At 42.2% G+C, this 17,052-nt stretch overlaps 1 protein-coding gene across 2 annotated transcripts in view; it reads left to right on the forward strand.

Annotated features, from left to right (window-relative positions):
* Window positions 1–17,052, forward strand: part of GRB7 (growth factor receptor bound protein 7) — a 297,736-nt gene that overhangs the window by 221,016 nt on the left and 59,668 nt on the right. For both annotated transcript variants that reach the window (XM_082271983.1, XM_082271984.1), the window contains 3 exons: window positions 1,060–1,243; window positions 5,056–5,188; window positions 7,308–7,464. In XM_082271983.1, the coding sequence (XP_082128109.1) occupies window positions 1,060–1,243; window positions 5,056–5,188; window positions 7,308–7,464 (474 nt within the window). The remainder of the gene's footprint in view (window positions 1–1,059; window positions 1,244–5,055; window positions 5,189–7,307; window positions 7,465–17,052) is intronic.

The raw sequence follows: 17,052 nt of genomic DNA on the forward strand, positions 1-17,052 counted from the left end.
ATCGCGCAGTTCAATATGGAACGCTCGTCGGCAGGCAAACTTTCTGCTGAGCACCCGATGAACACCCAATGTTCGAGTCGACTCGAACATAAAGCCCATCACTAATTACATTACCTTGGACGTTTGTTGCTCTCATTGAATTTTACGTGTCCTTTCCCTTTCTCCCATTTCGTGGAGTGCTGTCGCACAGGAACCAATGTGCCCAGTGACTTTTAGAAAGTCAGACTTCAGCACCCCAGTTATACCTGGTAGATATCCAAGGAAGTTACTGGCAACAGGCACGTCATTCTTGCCTAGGCGGGAATCTGAGAAGTGTGGAGATGTTGATAGAAAAGGGTATATGAAAAAATAAAATAATAAAAGAATATGCAATGGTTTAAGAGGAGAGGGTAGGGGTGAAATGCAAAAAAGTGGGTAGGGTAGGGGTGAAATGCAAAAAAGTGGGTGAGGAAGGTCTGCTTAAAAAATAAAAGTCCTGATACTGCAAGGTGCCTGCTATTACTTATTGCCCTTCTCTGATTTTGTTTCACTTTGATACTGAAAACCTGACTTTTCCTGACCTCTGGAATAAACCATTCCCAACTGCCGCACTTTGTCCTATGCGAGTACCCTTACCGGCTATTGTGGTCGTTTTATTGGACAATGGAATACCAGTTATCAAGAGATTAAAAAATTCAGACCTTAGCAAAGTGAAACTCAATCAGAGACAAACAGAGAAGAGTGTTTTCTGGCTAAAACCATGAATACTGTAGAAGGCATTTGGGTGGCTTTTAAAAGTCTGAATTGAGTTCACTTTAATTGTACGTGCATGTTTGAATATTTCTATAGTTTTCCAGCAATGCTAGTTAAAGCAAGAGTCTTGGTTTATATTTATTATATGTCATGAAACTTAGTCAGATTACCTGCTTCAACAGTAATATTAAAGTGGTGGTAATTGATTGACCACTAGAGACAACAAAGACAAGACAGGAGACAGAAACCAAAGTTAAAGGCATGACAAGTAGTTTAGCCCTTAGCGGTGAGTTCTCCTACTACTCATGAATATTCTCTTTTCTCCAGGAGGCAGCATGGACTTGGAGGCGTTGGAGAGTAGTCATAGTCCTGCGCCGGACAATCCGTATGAGCGAGAAGGCTACACGTCCCGAGGGCTCACATGTCTTAAAGGGCACCCAGACAAGTCAGACCTGCTGTCATCAGACGTGAAGAGGTCACAACCCCTGTTAATACAAAGCGGCAGGTGGGGGTAAGTCATGATAGAGACAGCTGAAAAATAATTCTGCCAATAATCACGCACACTTAGTATGCATGCACACAAACCTTATATAAGCCCTTCCCTTTTTACTTAACTACTCCTTATATACAAAAGATTTTTTTTTTGTTTTGCTTTGCTAGTCATGTGATGGAAGAATTTTGATACATTTTATGTGCTTTATATTATATATTTTAAAGCGAAAATTATATTGTCTATTATAGAAATATCATTTTCTATCTATAAAAATAATATATTTCTATTAATATAGAAAATACATTTTTATTTATTTTCTATTGCTAATTCGAAAAAATACACATACTGGAAAAAATACCTCCAAAAAAAGAAAGAAAGTGCCGGCCTGATAAATCCTGCCTCTTTGTCATCCATTGAAGGACACAGGATAGAAGTAATATTTAGACGTGTGTTATACTGTCACCTTCAGTATTACCCACATTTCCAAGAATTACTTATGTCCCATGTCCCCCAGTGAATGATACAGAAAAGGACAAAAGAAAAGATTTATTGGTAAGTAAAAACATTTTTTTTTTTATGTGCAGCCACTTTTTGGACCTAGCAGTGGTTTTGTGCTATACAGCCACTAATCTGTGAAACTCCTTTTTTCTGAATGCACAGCTTGCCTTCCTGGTAGTATGGCATGATGGATAAGTATCTGCCTGTATTTCTCAGCATTAAGGACACCATTGATCCTGATTCCTGACGTTATCTCCAACTCCTTTTGCAGTACACAAATGAATGTCTGCCGGCAACAGTGAAGCATGGTGAAGGTTCCTTGCAAGTTTGGGGCTGCATTTCTGCAAATGGAGTTGGGGATTTGGTTAGGATCAATGGTGTCCTCAATGCTGAGAAATACATGCAGATACAGTATTTATCCATAATGCCATACCATCTGGAAGGTGTGTGATTGGCCCCAAATTTATTCTGCAGCAGGACAACGGCTCGAAACATACAGCCAATGTCATTAAGAACTATCTTTGGTGTAAAGAAGAACAAGGAGTCCTGGAAATTATAGTTTTGCCCCCACAGAGCCCTGATCTCAACATCATCAAGTATGTCTGGAATTACATGAAGAGACAGAAGGATTTGAGGCGAACTGTGGTTAGCTCTGCAAGCTGTTTGGAACAACCTACCTGCCGAGTTTTTTTCAAAAACTGTGTCCAAGTGTACCTTGAAGAATTGAAGAATTAATGCTGTTTTGAAGGCTAAGGGTTTTCACATCATTTTACAATGTTTGGAAGTAGCTTATCTGAAAAGGTAGTGTTCACCAGTAAATCCAGTCCACACCAGATATGCCTTTTAGGTTGACTTTTTGTTGTCCCCGTTTTTATTGAAAAGAAAAAAGGAAAAAGTTCACAGCAGTCAGTAGCCTTCACAGGGGTTTCAACCATCAACATAAAATACAGTAATGTTCAGCCCCCTTGCTCTCTTTACCAGCACCGCTGTTCAGGCCTTGTGCCTTGGTCCTCCTGACCATCTAACACAACATCATGTGCTTGTGCACAAAACGCTGTACCTCCTTCAGCTCTCTCTTTACTTGCAGGTCCCTGCTGTTCCAGCCCTCTGGCTTGGGCCTTTGTCTGTCCTGTCCCAGACTGCACCATGCAGACATGCATACCTCTGACTACACCCTTGCAAGCACACGGGGGGGGGGGGGGATGGAGCTCAGAACCCTAGTCCTGATTACCTGGCACATGCCTGCACTATCAGTATGCCAGTTGTCTGCTAACCTGTTCCACACTGCCTTATAGCCCCCCAGTGTTCTTTCGGCACCTCTTACAGGGGTCTACTCCTGTCTGACTTCACTTTTTTCCCTACATGGGAACTATACCCAATGCCTCCATTGGTGTCCCTCTCTACGCCTCACTGACACTCTGCTATGGGCTTTAATGAAACCTTCCCAAATTTTTTTTCGGGTGTGCCACAAGCACTTTGTCATTTTAACGAGGTCCCCCTGGTCTCTCTACCACCCCTTCTACCGCCTTATTTTGGGTTCTTGTGTTTCCCAATATGTCTTCCAGGATTACTGTCCCCTGGCTGTAGGGGACCTACTTCTATGGGATCTGTCAGGTAATTACCCCTCTTACTACCTACATCAGCTTCAGCCACAATTTATTATTTTGTTCAATGCCATTTAGCAATGGATCTCACTTCTCAATATTGTCAATGCCATCAGCAACACTTTTCCCAGTGTTGGTTGTTAGAACAGTGTCTAAGAAGGGACCATACACAGGCAAGCGGATATCCCCCGCATCACCTTCACAAAGTTCCACATCACCTTTCATCCAACACTCCCCAAGCAACTTTCCTACCAACTGACATTTCTCAACACAACTTATTTCCAGATTTCCTCTCATACACAACACTACTAGGAAGCAACCCTGGCAATGCACTATGAGACAATTCAACATTACCTACAAACAATTCTTTTGATTCCAATATTGGCCATCTGTATCCAGTATAACCTGTATTACCCTGCTCATATTAGAGGTACTCCGCAGTACTAGCTCACCCGAACGAGGAGACGACAAGATACATACTGGCTGAATGTTCCAGAATTCAAATATTTCTCTCAGCCTGTCTGTCATAAAAAGACACCTCAATTCCACACATAAGACCTTCCTGTGGTCCTTAATGTTATTGGGGACATGGAGAGACCTATTCACTGATGCCATAGAGGTTATGTTTCTTAACGGGGCTTCCTGCCCATTGGAGGTACCTGATACAGTAACTTGGTACTTTCCCAGAGCGCTTCCAGGTGTGGGATTCACCAAATACCTCTCAGGCTCAGTAATAATGATCTTTTCCATGTCTTCTCTAGGGAAAATGTCAGTTTCCTATACAACATCATTAACTTCCTTACAGTTTGTGGGCAAAACTCCTGCCCTCCCTCGATCCTTCCATTTTGAGAGGGTCAACCTCATCAGCAGCTCCAACACCACACCATCTGCCCAAGGAGGCACAGATGGACCAAGGGGCTCAACCGCATCAGACGCTTTACACTTGTCATCCTTAAAGCAGAAATATGGCAAAAGCTCCTTTTATTTTTTTTGTCCCTGCATCTGCTATGGATCACAGGAGTGTACTTCATTCTGCACTCCTGTGACCTGTTTTCAGCTGACAGTGGGCTAAAGCGTGCCGCCCTCCTCAGTCCAGAACACCACAGTCTGACAGGCACTATAAAAATGACAACAAACACAAGGGCGCACCGGCCTAGTGCATTACCTCTTAGACAGGTTTATTAAAATAATAGATTAAAAATACTCACAAACGAGTTTCTTGATAAAAAGCACATCAAATAGATATAAAATCCTCAGCAACAAGATCGGGATTGAATCGTCCCCTGAAGCTGTGCATGCTTACGCGTTTCGAGACGGCGCCTCTTTTTCAGAGCCCCAAGTGTTTCCGGACCACCCTGGTCCAGCGAGGGGCTGCAAGGCTGAAGTATTATCAAGTTGCCGTGTCATCTGTTCTCATCTACAAGTCTACAGTCAGGTTGGATAGAGGACTGCACTACTCAGAGCGCAGGGAATAGGTGCTGCACCGACAGTACATTTGCTTGTTAGGCACTATAAAAACACAGGAGATAAACTGTCTTGACTCCACAAGGTCAGTTTTTTTTTTTTTTTTTTGCATTAGGATGGGACAGATCTGTTTTTAGCAGTAAAGTAATTTTAATACAGGGTGCAGTTTTACCCTTTAGAGTCTTCTGCAGCTAAATATTCTATTCCACTTTAAAGTAGCAAGGAAAATATTCAAAAAAGCTCTTATCTTTTTTTTTCATGCAGGCGGTTACGAGATGAAGAGTCCCGATCATCTTCACTTCCTGACATCCCTAATCCATTCCCAGAACTTTGCAACTCCTCCCCTATCCTCAGCAGCACACCTAACAGCAGCTCCCCTCTGGAAGGGGGTCCCCATGTGAGTACACTAATAAAACAGCCTTCTATCAATACATTCATACTGCTGGGGCCAGTGCCATTGTCAATAGCAAGCAGCCCAATTTTATCCAAAAAATAGAGCAAGAAATCTGACACTTTTTAATATGCTAAACGTTTGCTTTGCTTACAGATATCTTTGCTCCATTTTTCAGAAATCAGCCCTAAATAATCTTCTTTATCAAATCCTGGCATAACTGATTATTGAGCACACCAGATTAACCAACAATCCTTCACATGGAAGGACTGGGGCAGAAAAAAAGGCCAGTTTTGGGCACCGGTCCTCAGGAAGGATGTGCTGGAACTGGAGAAAGTCGAGAGAAGGGCAACAAAAATGATTAGGGGAATGGAGGACATCAGCTATGAGGAAAGACTACAAGCAGTGAACCTATTCTCTCTGGAGAAGAGACGATTGCGGGGGGATATGATATCAATGTACAAATACTGTACTGGCGACCCTAGCATAAGGAACAAACTATTCAGAGAAAGGAGATACAATAAGACACGTGGCCACTCACTAAAACTAGAGGAAAGGCGGTTTAACCTTAAAGTGCGTAAGGGGTTCTTCACTGTAAGAGCGGTAAGGATGTGGAATTCTCTTCCACAAGCAGTCGTATCAGCAGGGAGCATTGATAGTTTCAAAAAACTATTAGATGGGCACCTTAGAGACCACAACATACAGGGGTATACAATGTACGGTTAAAAGCAAACACACACACACATCATAGGTTGAACTGGATGGACTGATGTCTTTTTTCAACCTCACTAACTATGTATCTATATGTAACTATGTAAGACATTTTATGGGTGGCCAAAGATGAGCAGATATCTCTTTGAGAATGACATGCAATAAAACATCTGCACAATCCCAAATGCACCATGAGGTCCCACTGGGGTATTTTCCTAGAGTTGAGAATATAACACAGATGGCACTACTGAACCTTAATTCTTCCCATATGGGTATTTATTCAGGCAGAGGCAGACATAATGCTGTGCTTTCTAATAACAAAGCCCAGCATGCCCTGCTACGTGCTGTTATAGGAGAAGTACAGCCAAAGCTTGTTTGGCTGTACTTCTGTGGATCTCAGGAGTGCAGATCATTCTTCACTCCAATGACTTGTTTTCAGCAGACGGCAGGCTGAAGCCCACTGTTGGCTGACATCACAGAACCGGTCCAGGCTTAGGAAAGATCGTGACCATATGGTCGGGATCCGCTCACATGCCTGGACGCATGCTGCTGAAAAGCATGAGCCGGCCACTACCGTCTTCTCCACAGCCCAGCGCTCCAGTGAGCACCAGGGGGGGGGGGGCAGAGCAGAGAGCCAGTGATTGACAGTCAGCAGCTCTCTGCTCAGGGAGCACTGAGAACCGAGTGATCAGCGGTGTTTGATCATCCGGTTCACAGCCTTAGAGCCAGCAGTAGACAGATGCCACATTGGTCCGATGCTACATCCACCCAGTTAAGTATGATTCAAAAAAGAAAAAAATTCCCATACTTCTCTTTTAAGAACTGGCACCCTTTCTAACAATCAGTACCCACTGGTCCCATGGCAATGGTTTGGCCAATTCTGGCACACTTCTTTTATTTATTGAGCTTCTTATCTAATCAAAGTATTCATACAAATAGGAACTTTCCTACTATACCAGGGGCAGATAAGTGATACAAATATGCGAGACTATGATTTAGAATGAGCGAAAATGAGAAACAGAGTAGGTCTCTAGGTGGCCATAATGACCCATGAGCCAGTTATTCCCTTAATCGAATTGATGCAGTAATAGGAGAGCTTCTATTTAGTAGAGTGGAGATGCATGAGGGTGCCATGCATAGACATTCATTGTGCTGGGGAAAACATTGTGATTGAGCAAGGTTTTCTAAATTGTCGAAGTTTCTTTTTTTTTTTACCAGAGAACAGCCTTTTAAAGCATTGGTCAGCTTTGTATAGCAAAGTGCCTGAAGAAAGACTTTTGAGATTGTGCATTTCTGTTATGGGCAGAAAAGCTTGCTCTTCTTTCAGAAACCTTTGTGCCAAATAATATGTGAATGGACTGTGATTATGTGGTGAACAACCAAGCTGAACAAATGTGCTTTTCCTTAAGAGCAGATGGTAAAGGTGTACAGCGAGGATGGCACATGCCGGTCATTAGAAGTGACAGCTGGAGCAACAGCCCGACATCTGTGTGACATGCTGGTGGAGAGGGCCCACTGCGTGAGCGACGAGAGCTGGTCTCTGGTGGAGCTACATCCGCATCTGGGGCTTGGTGAGGGAGAAATATAGCGATTTATGTTTACGTATGCATGTGCTATTTTATGGAGCTTTGAGCTTGTTTCTTATACTAGTGAAAAGGAAAGTGGTGAAGTTGCTTTTGGGAACTTATTAGATCTAGAAGACCTGGAGGCCAAAGAGATTTAACTGCAAAGAGAAAGTTTTGTCACCTGACTTTGAATTTATATATACAATACAGTATATACTGTATATATATGTATATGTATATATATATATATATATATATACTGTATATACACACACATATCTTTTAGAGTCATTATACACATTACAATCTGACTGTACAATCTTTACATTTATCAAAACTATGCAATATAACCTACCTAAAATATCCAATCACTGTGTATTAAATCTGGAAGACAATTCACTACATAGTAGTCTGTAGATCTAAAGGAGATTGTATAAACGCATTGTAAAATATCCATTTCATATCTTTTATACAATCTAACTTTTTTGAACATCCATGATAAAAGTTATACAGAAGGACATGTTTTGGTGCACTTTCTCATTATACAATCTCTTATTGAAGGTCTTGATCACTAAAGAGCTCCAGGCTGCTTAGAGGATATATAAACCCAAGGTCTACTCACCAACACCAACTGGTATAAAGAGATGGGGGTATATCCATTATATATATATATAACCCCCATCTCTTTTATATCAGTTGGTGTTGGTGATTAGACCCTGAGTTTATATATCCTCTAAATAGCCTGGAGCCTTTATATTGAATGTAGGAGCAGATTACAACCCTCATATTGTCTATATGTATTATTCAAAAGAAGTGTCACCATTTAAACTTGGTAGATGTTAATATTACCACATAGAGATTGAACGTTGATTCATATATAATGGCATTGACCTCATCCTATAGGTAAACCTTTTTTGATCAATTACATACCTTTTTATGATGGGTTAAGTTTTAGTTAAGTGGCCTTTTAGTGCGCAGGGAAGCGCACCCTCGTCTAGTTCTAGTTTATTTTTGCCACAGTTAAGTGTTATAAATATCACAGGCTTTTGTATATATGTAATTTTATTGCAATGTGAATAATATTACTCTAACTAGTCTGGAGCATAAGCAATAGGTGGAGGTCTCTGTGCAGCAGCTGTAAAGGGACAGTCCTTATTTCTAACTCTTCAGCCAGCTAGCGTTGGGGTACCAGTTGTACTGTTAGTGCATTAGAATAGTCCCAGTCAAGCCTGCACTGGATTACTTTGACGCAGTTAACCAGCACATGAGAATAGAACTAGTGAAGGCAGCAGGCAGCAATATGGCTGCTAGATTGCTGTATGATCAGTTCCTAAAGGGATCAGTTTCTCTAGCAGCAGATAGTAAATCCCCACAGCAGTAGCTCATCAGTCTCAGTGATATTGCAGCTCACCATCCGGTCACACACATTGATTAGTCCACTCTCTGCTCTGCACCCAGGTGACTATGGCTGTCATACAAGGAGGAGTGGGAAGCACTGTCATCTAAATGCAATTAGTATAAAATCAATTAAAGCCAGAGATAAATGAAAGAAGGCACTCACATTTAGTTGAATTGATCTCTACGATAAGGCTGTAGAAGCCGCTGGGAGAGGACAGCCATTTGGCTGGGAAGATGCTGTAGACGGTGGCAGGTCAGCCCCAAGATGGAGACAGCAGGAGACTGTGGAGGTCAGCTGAGGGGATGTACCAAGCATATGGAGGTCTGATCAGCCATGTGGCAGTGGTGTCAGGAGTCTGTAGCAATTGCCTAGCAGGGTGCCGTGCAGAGATGATAGTGTTGACAGCAGGCTGAGGTGGTAGAGCTGATGTTCGGGAGTACACCCGGGCAACAGCTGGAGTGACGAGGTGGCAGTGTTCCAAGACTCACAAGTTCAAAGATGAGGCCGTGAGTGGTGTGGAGGCGTGGCAATTTTTTTCGGGCAGAAAGGACTGCCCCTTTGTCAAACCATCTTGGAACACTGCCACCTCGCCGCTCTGGCTCTAGCCCTGGTTTACTCCCGGACATCAGCTCTACCATCCCAGCCTGCTGACAAGGCTACCATCCCTGCGCTGCACCCAGCTAGCTTATTGCTACAGACTCCTGCCACCACTGCTATGTGGCTGATCAGTCGCCATTCTCAGAGTTTCCATCACCGCAGCCTGCTGACCGGACCTCCATTCCCTTTGTATATCCCCTCAGCTGATCCCCCCCTGCTGTCTCCATTTTGCAGCTGACCTGCCGTCATCCACAGCACCTTCCCAGCCAACCATATGTCCTCTCCCAGCGGCTCCTATAGCCTGATCGTAGATACCCAGCCACGACCCTGCCGAGTTGTGCATAGTTTCCACCAGGATACATATTTTTACAATTTCACCAAATGTGAGTGCCACCTCACCATTATCTCTGGCTTTAATTGTTTTTAGACTAATTGCACTTAGATAGCTGCGCTTCACACTCCTCCTTGTATACAAAGATCCTAAGGTTTCCAATCCCTTCTTTGGGCAGCTGCAGCCTGAATCATAGTTTTTTTATGTTATTGTCTCCTAACACGTTGCTTCTTAATTTTTTTCCTCCAATAGACAAGTCCATCCCCCCACTCTACTTTGTGCCATATTTTACTTGTTTTTTTCTCTGACTGTCAGCACACCTGGACTCAGCACTTCGGATCCTGCTCAGGCTGCTGTTATGCAGCAGTGGTGCCACACACTGGACAGCAATGTGCACTCTCCAGTCTCCCTCATGGCAAAAGGAAGCTGTGTGCTGTGAAGCCTGAGAAAATGCAGGCTTTACCCACCCTTTCTCCTACTCCTGGCAGTCTCACCCTCGGAAATGATTGATTACAGTAGAGTCTCTCTTCTATATACTACAGTTCCTACAGTGCAGTGCTGCCTGACTCAGTCTATTGAACTCTTCCTGTTCAGCAGCTCCCTCCACTTGCTGATATAGCTTTTAACCAGTTCAGCACTGCAAGGCAGCAGCTACAGAGAGCAGCTGCAGCCAGTATTTCTCTCACTCTCCATTCTTAGCCAAGCACCTGGCTACATTATTTTAATGAACTGAATGAAGTGCAGTGCCCCTGGTGCATCCTGGGATATGCATGTGAAATATCCCAGGCAGCAGTGCCAGACCTTATGTCATTTGTCTAGGTGAGGAGGAAGGACAGGGGGCAGGATCAAAACATCTAAAAATAAAAACAAAACAGGAAGTAAACAACAAAAAAATAGACAGATGTTTCTGTAGTAGAGTGGGGGAGGGAGTGAGAGTAAGAAACTTTATGATAAGGTTAAAGATCCACTTTTTTATTTTACAGCTTTCTGGAGTACACATGATCTGGTTGGAAACAAGTCTGTAGGTAACGATACCTTGTTAGTAACTATTCAAACATTTTCATATACATATACAGTATATGAAAAAGCTTTAATAATTACACACAAAGTATCCATGTGTTATCGTTATCTACAGACTTGTTTCCACCCAGATTATTTATACTCCCTAAAGCTGTAAAAAAAAAAGGATATTTACCTAGAAAAACGGTGACGTGTTCAATACTAATTTTACCCGCTGTATATATACATAGTATAGATATATCTATGTCTATCTATCTATCTATCTATCTATCTATCTATCTATCTATCTATCTATCTATCTATCTATCTATCTATCTATCTATCTATCTATCTATCTATCTATCTATCTATCTATCTATCTATCTATCTATCTATATATATATATACACACACAGTATCTCACAAAAGTGAGTACACCCCTCACATTTTTGTAAATACTATATAATATCTTTTCATGTGACAACACTGAAGAAATTACACTTTGCTACAATGTAGTGAGTGTGCAGCTTGTATAACCGTGTACATTTGCTGTCCCCTCAAAATAACTCAACACACAGCCATTAATGTCTAAACTGCTGCAAAAAAAAAGTGAGTACACCCCTAAGTGAAAATGTCCAAATTGGGCCCAATTAGCCATTTTCTCTTCCCAGTGTCATGTGACTTGTTAGTGTTACAAGGTCTCATGTGTGAATGGTGAGCAGGTGTGTTAAATGTGGTGTTATCACTCTCACTCTCTCATAGTGGTCACTCTAAGGACCTGAAAAAAGAATTGTTGCTCCACATAAAGATGGCCTAGGCTATAAGAAGGTTGCCAAGCCCCTGAAACTAAGCTGCAGCACGGTGGCCTAGACCTTACAGCAGTTTAAATGACAGGTTATACTCAGAACAGGCCTCGCCATGGTCGACCAAAGAAGTTGAGCGCACATATCCAGAGGTTGCCTTTGGAAAATAGATGTATGAGCCCTGCCAGTATTGCTGCAGAGGTTGAAGGGGTGGGGGGGGCAGACATGGGAGTAAGTCACACATGTGCAAGTCACAAGCAAGTCTCAAGTCTTAACCTTCAAGTCTCAAGCAAGTCCCAAGTTACTGTGGCGAAAAGCAAGCAAGTCAAGTCGAGTCCCTGGTAGAAGTCAAGCAAGTCAAGTCAAGTCATTTATTTTGGTCAAGTCACAAATCAAGTCAAAATACTGATCAACCCCAATTTTCACCTTCAAATCAGTTAAAAGTCAGTGGTCAGGAAAGGTTTTGTTTTTTTTTTCAACATTAACAAAACTGCTTAGTGCTTTTTTCTTGGCATATTAAAGAAACACTTTGAATGCCCAAACAGCTCAAAATCCTTTGTCCGGTCATGTTTCAACACAACAGTCACTAAAAACATGTTAAGTATTTCCATTGCTAAACAGCCAGTGTCCTAAAAATCAGAACACACTGAGGTATTTTAAGTGACTGTGGTGTCAGAAACATAACAGGCACATTAATTTTGCTTTAACACATCTTGAGAAAATGCAAATATTTAATAACTTAAAAAAGTAAAGTCATTTTGCGTCATATGTCTCAAGTCAAAGTCAAGTCTCAAGTCATGAATACCAAGTCAAAGTCGAGTTGAATCTTTTATTAATTTTAGTCAAGCAAGTCTCAAGTCCTCAAACTGGTGACTTAAGTCAAGTCATGTGACTCGAGTCCCCCACCTATGGTGGGGGTTCAGCCTGTCAGTGCTTAGACCATACTCTGCACACTGCATCAAATTGGTCTGCATGGTTGTCATCCCAGAAGGAAGCCTCTTCTAAAGATGATGTACAAGAAAGCCCGCAAACAGTTTGCTGAAGACAAGCAGACTAAGGACATGGATTACTGGAACCATGTCCCGTGGTCCGATGAGACCAAGATAACCTTATTTGATTCAGATGGTGTCAAACATGTGTGGTGGCATCCAGTTGAGGAGTATACCCATATCTGGACCGGAAGATTTTCCCCCTTAATGGTCATTTTTTTTGATTCGGCACTGCGTTAGTTTAACGGACAATTGCACAGACATATGTTTGGTAAAAAAAATCCCAATAAGCGTATTTTGATTGGTTTGCGCAAAAGTTATCACATCTACAAACTAGGGGAAAGATTTATGTCATTTTTATTTATACTAGTAATGTCTGCGATCATCGATTTTTAGCGGCACTGCAAAATTGCGGCGGACAGATGGACACCTAACTGACATTTTTGGCACTTTTGGGGGACCAGTGACATTACTACAGTAATTAGTGCTAAAAATATGCACTCTTACTGTAATAATGACACTGGCAGGGAAGGGGTTAACCCAGGGGCGATCAAAGGGTTAAGTGTGAGCTTAGGGGGTGTTTTCTAACTGGGGGGGGTGGACTTGTGAAATCAATACAGAGACCTGTGTTCCTAAATCGGAGGATCACTGGAGCTCTTTATTGATTCCTGAGAGAACAATGGTTTGCTGTGTTTACAACAGCAGACCGCCGTTCTCTCTTCACGGGGAGTGATCGCGCAGGCCCATGGATCCGCTTCTCTGCTTCTCCGCTGGCGAGTGGGCACTCCCGCGGACAATTCGCTGGAATCTGCTGCTATATACCTGTGGCGGCTGGTCGGTGAGTGGTTAAAGACAAGTGTGTCTTCCTCCAGTCAAGCATAGTAGTGGGAGTGTCATGGTCTGGGGCATGCAACCATCAATACCAACATGTACTGTGACATACTGAAGCAGAGCATGATCCCCTCCCATCTTAGACTGGGCTCCAGCGCAGTATTCCAACATGATAACACACCTCCAAGACAACCACTGCCTTGCTAAAGAAGCTGAGGGTAAAGGTGATGGACTGGCCAAGCATGTCTCCAGACCTAAACCCTATTGGGCATCTGTGGGGCATCCTCAAATGGAAGGTGGAGGAGCGCAAGGTCTCTAACATCCACCAGCTCCGTGATGTCGTCATGGAGGATTGGAAGAGGACTCCAGTGGCAACATGTGAAGCTCTGGTGAACTCCATGTCCAAGAGGGTTAAGGCAGTGCTGGAAAATAATGGTGGCCACACAAAATATTGATACTTTGGGCCCAATTTGGACATTTCATTTAGGGCCGTACTCCCTTTTATTGCCAGTGGTTTAGACATTATTGGCTGTGTAAATAATTGCTAAATAACTGTATACATCATGAATTAAAAAAGGACTAAAGTGCTAAAATTACTACAAAATAAAGTGCTAAATGCATAAGATCCATTGATGACGCTCGGGGAGGTGGGCAAAACGCATTGACGTAACTTCTGGTGTACCTTAACCATCCACGTCACTTCCTGATTCCCGCTGGATTGCGCAAGAAACTGCGTTCTGGGAAGTGACTTGTCATTGACTTACTGCTTATTTTATCTGCTCGCTTGTGAGTATACTTGCCTACTTTTTGTTATTAAACAAGTTTTATACAGTACCTCACTATGATTCCTTTATTCTAATTGGGATGAGCCCGTGAAGGAAATACCATTTGTCATTCGAAGGTAGTGTTTTTTTTCTGGATGGTACCTTGATTATATACCCAGGATCCCATACTCACTCCTAAAGCTACATTCAACCCAAAGAGGGTCTTTATTTTTGGTGAGTAGGGGTGCAAGGGGGGAGTGTGGCACCTTGGCACTGATGAGCACTTTTTCAGCACAAAGAAATGAAAGGAACACAAGCACAGTTTGAGCACTTTGTTTGTTTATGGGCTTTTTTTATCTAATTATTGCATTATTGATGATTTTATAAACCCGTATTGCATGTTTGCACATTTCTATATCTATTATATTTATTATTCACACATTTTTGCACTTTTATTCTTATGTGGATCTTATGCATTAGCGCTTTATTTTGTTGTAATTTTAGCACTTTAGTCACTTTTTGTTCATGATATATACAGTTATTTAGCAAGTGCTGTTATTATTTATTCTTTGTAGCCTATTTTCTCTTTGGGTCTTTGAGTCTTGGCAACCTTCTTATAGCCTAGGCCATCTTTATGTAGAGCGACAATTCTTTTTTTCAGGTCCTCAGAGAGTTCTTTGCCATGAGGTGCCATGTTGATCTTCCAGTGACCAGTATGAGAGAGTGAGAGCGATAACACCGAATTTAAAACACCTGCTCCCCATTCACACCTGAGACCTTGTAACACTAATGAGTCACATGACATTGGGGAGGGAAAATGGCTAATTGGGCCCAATTTGGACATTTTCACTTAGGGGTGTACTCACTTTTGTTGCCAGCGGTTTAGACATTATTGGCTATGTGTTGAGTTATTTTGAGGGGACAGCAAATTTACATTGTTATACAAGCTGTACACTCACTACTTTACTTTGTAGCAAAGTGTCATTTCTTCAGTGTTGTCACATGAAAAGATATAATAAAATATTTACAAAAATGTGAGGGGTGTACTCACTTTCGTGAGATACTGTATCGACATGTGATGAAAATGTCATGCCACAGTGGTTTAGTGGTTAGCACTTTCACCTAGCAACAAGAGGGTCACTGGTTCGAATCCCAACTACGACACTTCCTGCCTGGAGTTTATATGTTCTCCCTGTGCCTGCGTGGGTTTCCTCCGGGTACTCCGGTTTCCTCCCACACTCCAAAGACATGCTGGTAGGTTAATTTGATCCTGTATAAAAATTGGCCCTACTATGTATGTATGAATGTGAGTTAGGGACCTTAGATTGTAAGCTCCTTGAGGGCAGGGACTGATTTGAATGTGTAATGTATATGTAAAGCGCTGCGTAAATTGACAGCGCTATACAAGTACCTGAAATAATAAATAATAATAACGTCAATAGCACCTTCAGGAATATATTTACTTAGAAAAATTGTGGTGTTCAATACTTATTTTACCCGCTGTATATACTGTAAAAAAAAAAAAAAAAAAATATATATATATATATATATATACACATATATTCACCACTCTCCTTCAAGCTTCTTCTGATCCCTGCACTCTTCTCTCTCTTTTCTATTAAGTCAGTAAATCTTCATTTTCCATTACTTCCATTAAATGAAAAGTATATGAACTACAAACATGCTATAATACCCCTTTAACCACTTACCGCATACTAATGTAGGGGTATGTCGGTAAACTTTGCGGTAGTGTACCGGGATGATGCCTCTAGCTAGAGGCATCATCCCGGTACCGTGGTTTAGAGCCGATGGTTGGCTTTCCGTTGGTGCCGATCGATCGTTACCCGGGGGGGGGGGCGGGAGGGGACGTCCCGTCCCCCCCCTCCTGCCGCCTTCCGTGGCTTTTACCAGGGTTCCCCGTCCCACCGGGAGCCCCGAGCACCCAGCCGGCACGTCCTCCGGCTGGATGGAGTCCCGATCAATGCCGGAAACGGCTTTGATCGGGTCTCCGATGACGTAACCCAGAGGCGGCGTCCATGACGTCCTTCCTGGTTACTGTGCTGCAAAAGGTGGCAAATTTGAAAAACGGCTGTATGCAAAAACGCAGTTTTCGGCGTTTTGCATACAGGGAAGTGTAGTGGAGGGGTCTAGGGTCTTTTAGACCCTCGATCCCTCCATAAAGTGTACCTGTCACTGCATATTGCTGTCACAAGGGATGTTTACATTGCTTGTGACAGCAATAAAAGTGATCAGATTTTTTTTTTTTTTTAAAAAACTGTAATAAAGTTAAATAAAATAAATGGGGGAAAAAAAAAAAATTTAGCCGCCCCCATCACCGTTAGCTCGCGCGCAAAAATAACGTGTACGGAAGTTGAGCCGCAAATGAAATCGATGTTCAAACCACACACGTGAGGTATTGCCGCGATCGCCAGAGCGTGGGCAATAATTTAAAAAAAAGAGCTACACTCTAACTCTAAACTGGTAACCGTTAAATAAATTTAAAGCGTCGCCTATTGAGATTTCTATTGACCGTAGTTTGTCGCCATCCCACGGGGGGCGCAATTTTAAACCGTAACATGTTGGGTATCTATTTACTCGGCGTGACATCATCTTTCACAATATAGAAAAAAATGGGCTAACTTTACTGTTTAGTATTTTTTAAATGCAGTGAAATGTGATTTTTCAAAATTTTTCCAAAAAAAATGGCGTTTTAAAGACCGCTGCGCAAATACCGCGTGACAAAAAATATTGCAATGACCGACATTTTATTCTCCAGAGTCTTTGCTAAAAAATATATGTATAATGTTTGGGGGGTTCTAAGTAGTTTTCTAGGAAAAAATACTGATTTTAACTTGTGAACAAAAAGTGTCCGAAATAGGGC

Source organism: Pelophylax lessonae, assembly GCF_965119305.1.
Source record: "Pelophylax lessonae genome assembly, chromosome: 11".
NCBI classification, from domain to species: Eukaryota; Metazoa; Chordata; class Amphibia; order Anura; family Ranidae; genus Pelophylax; species Pelophylax lessonae.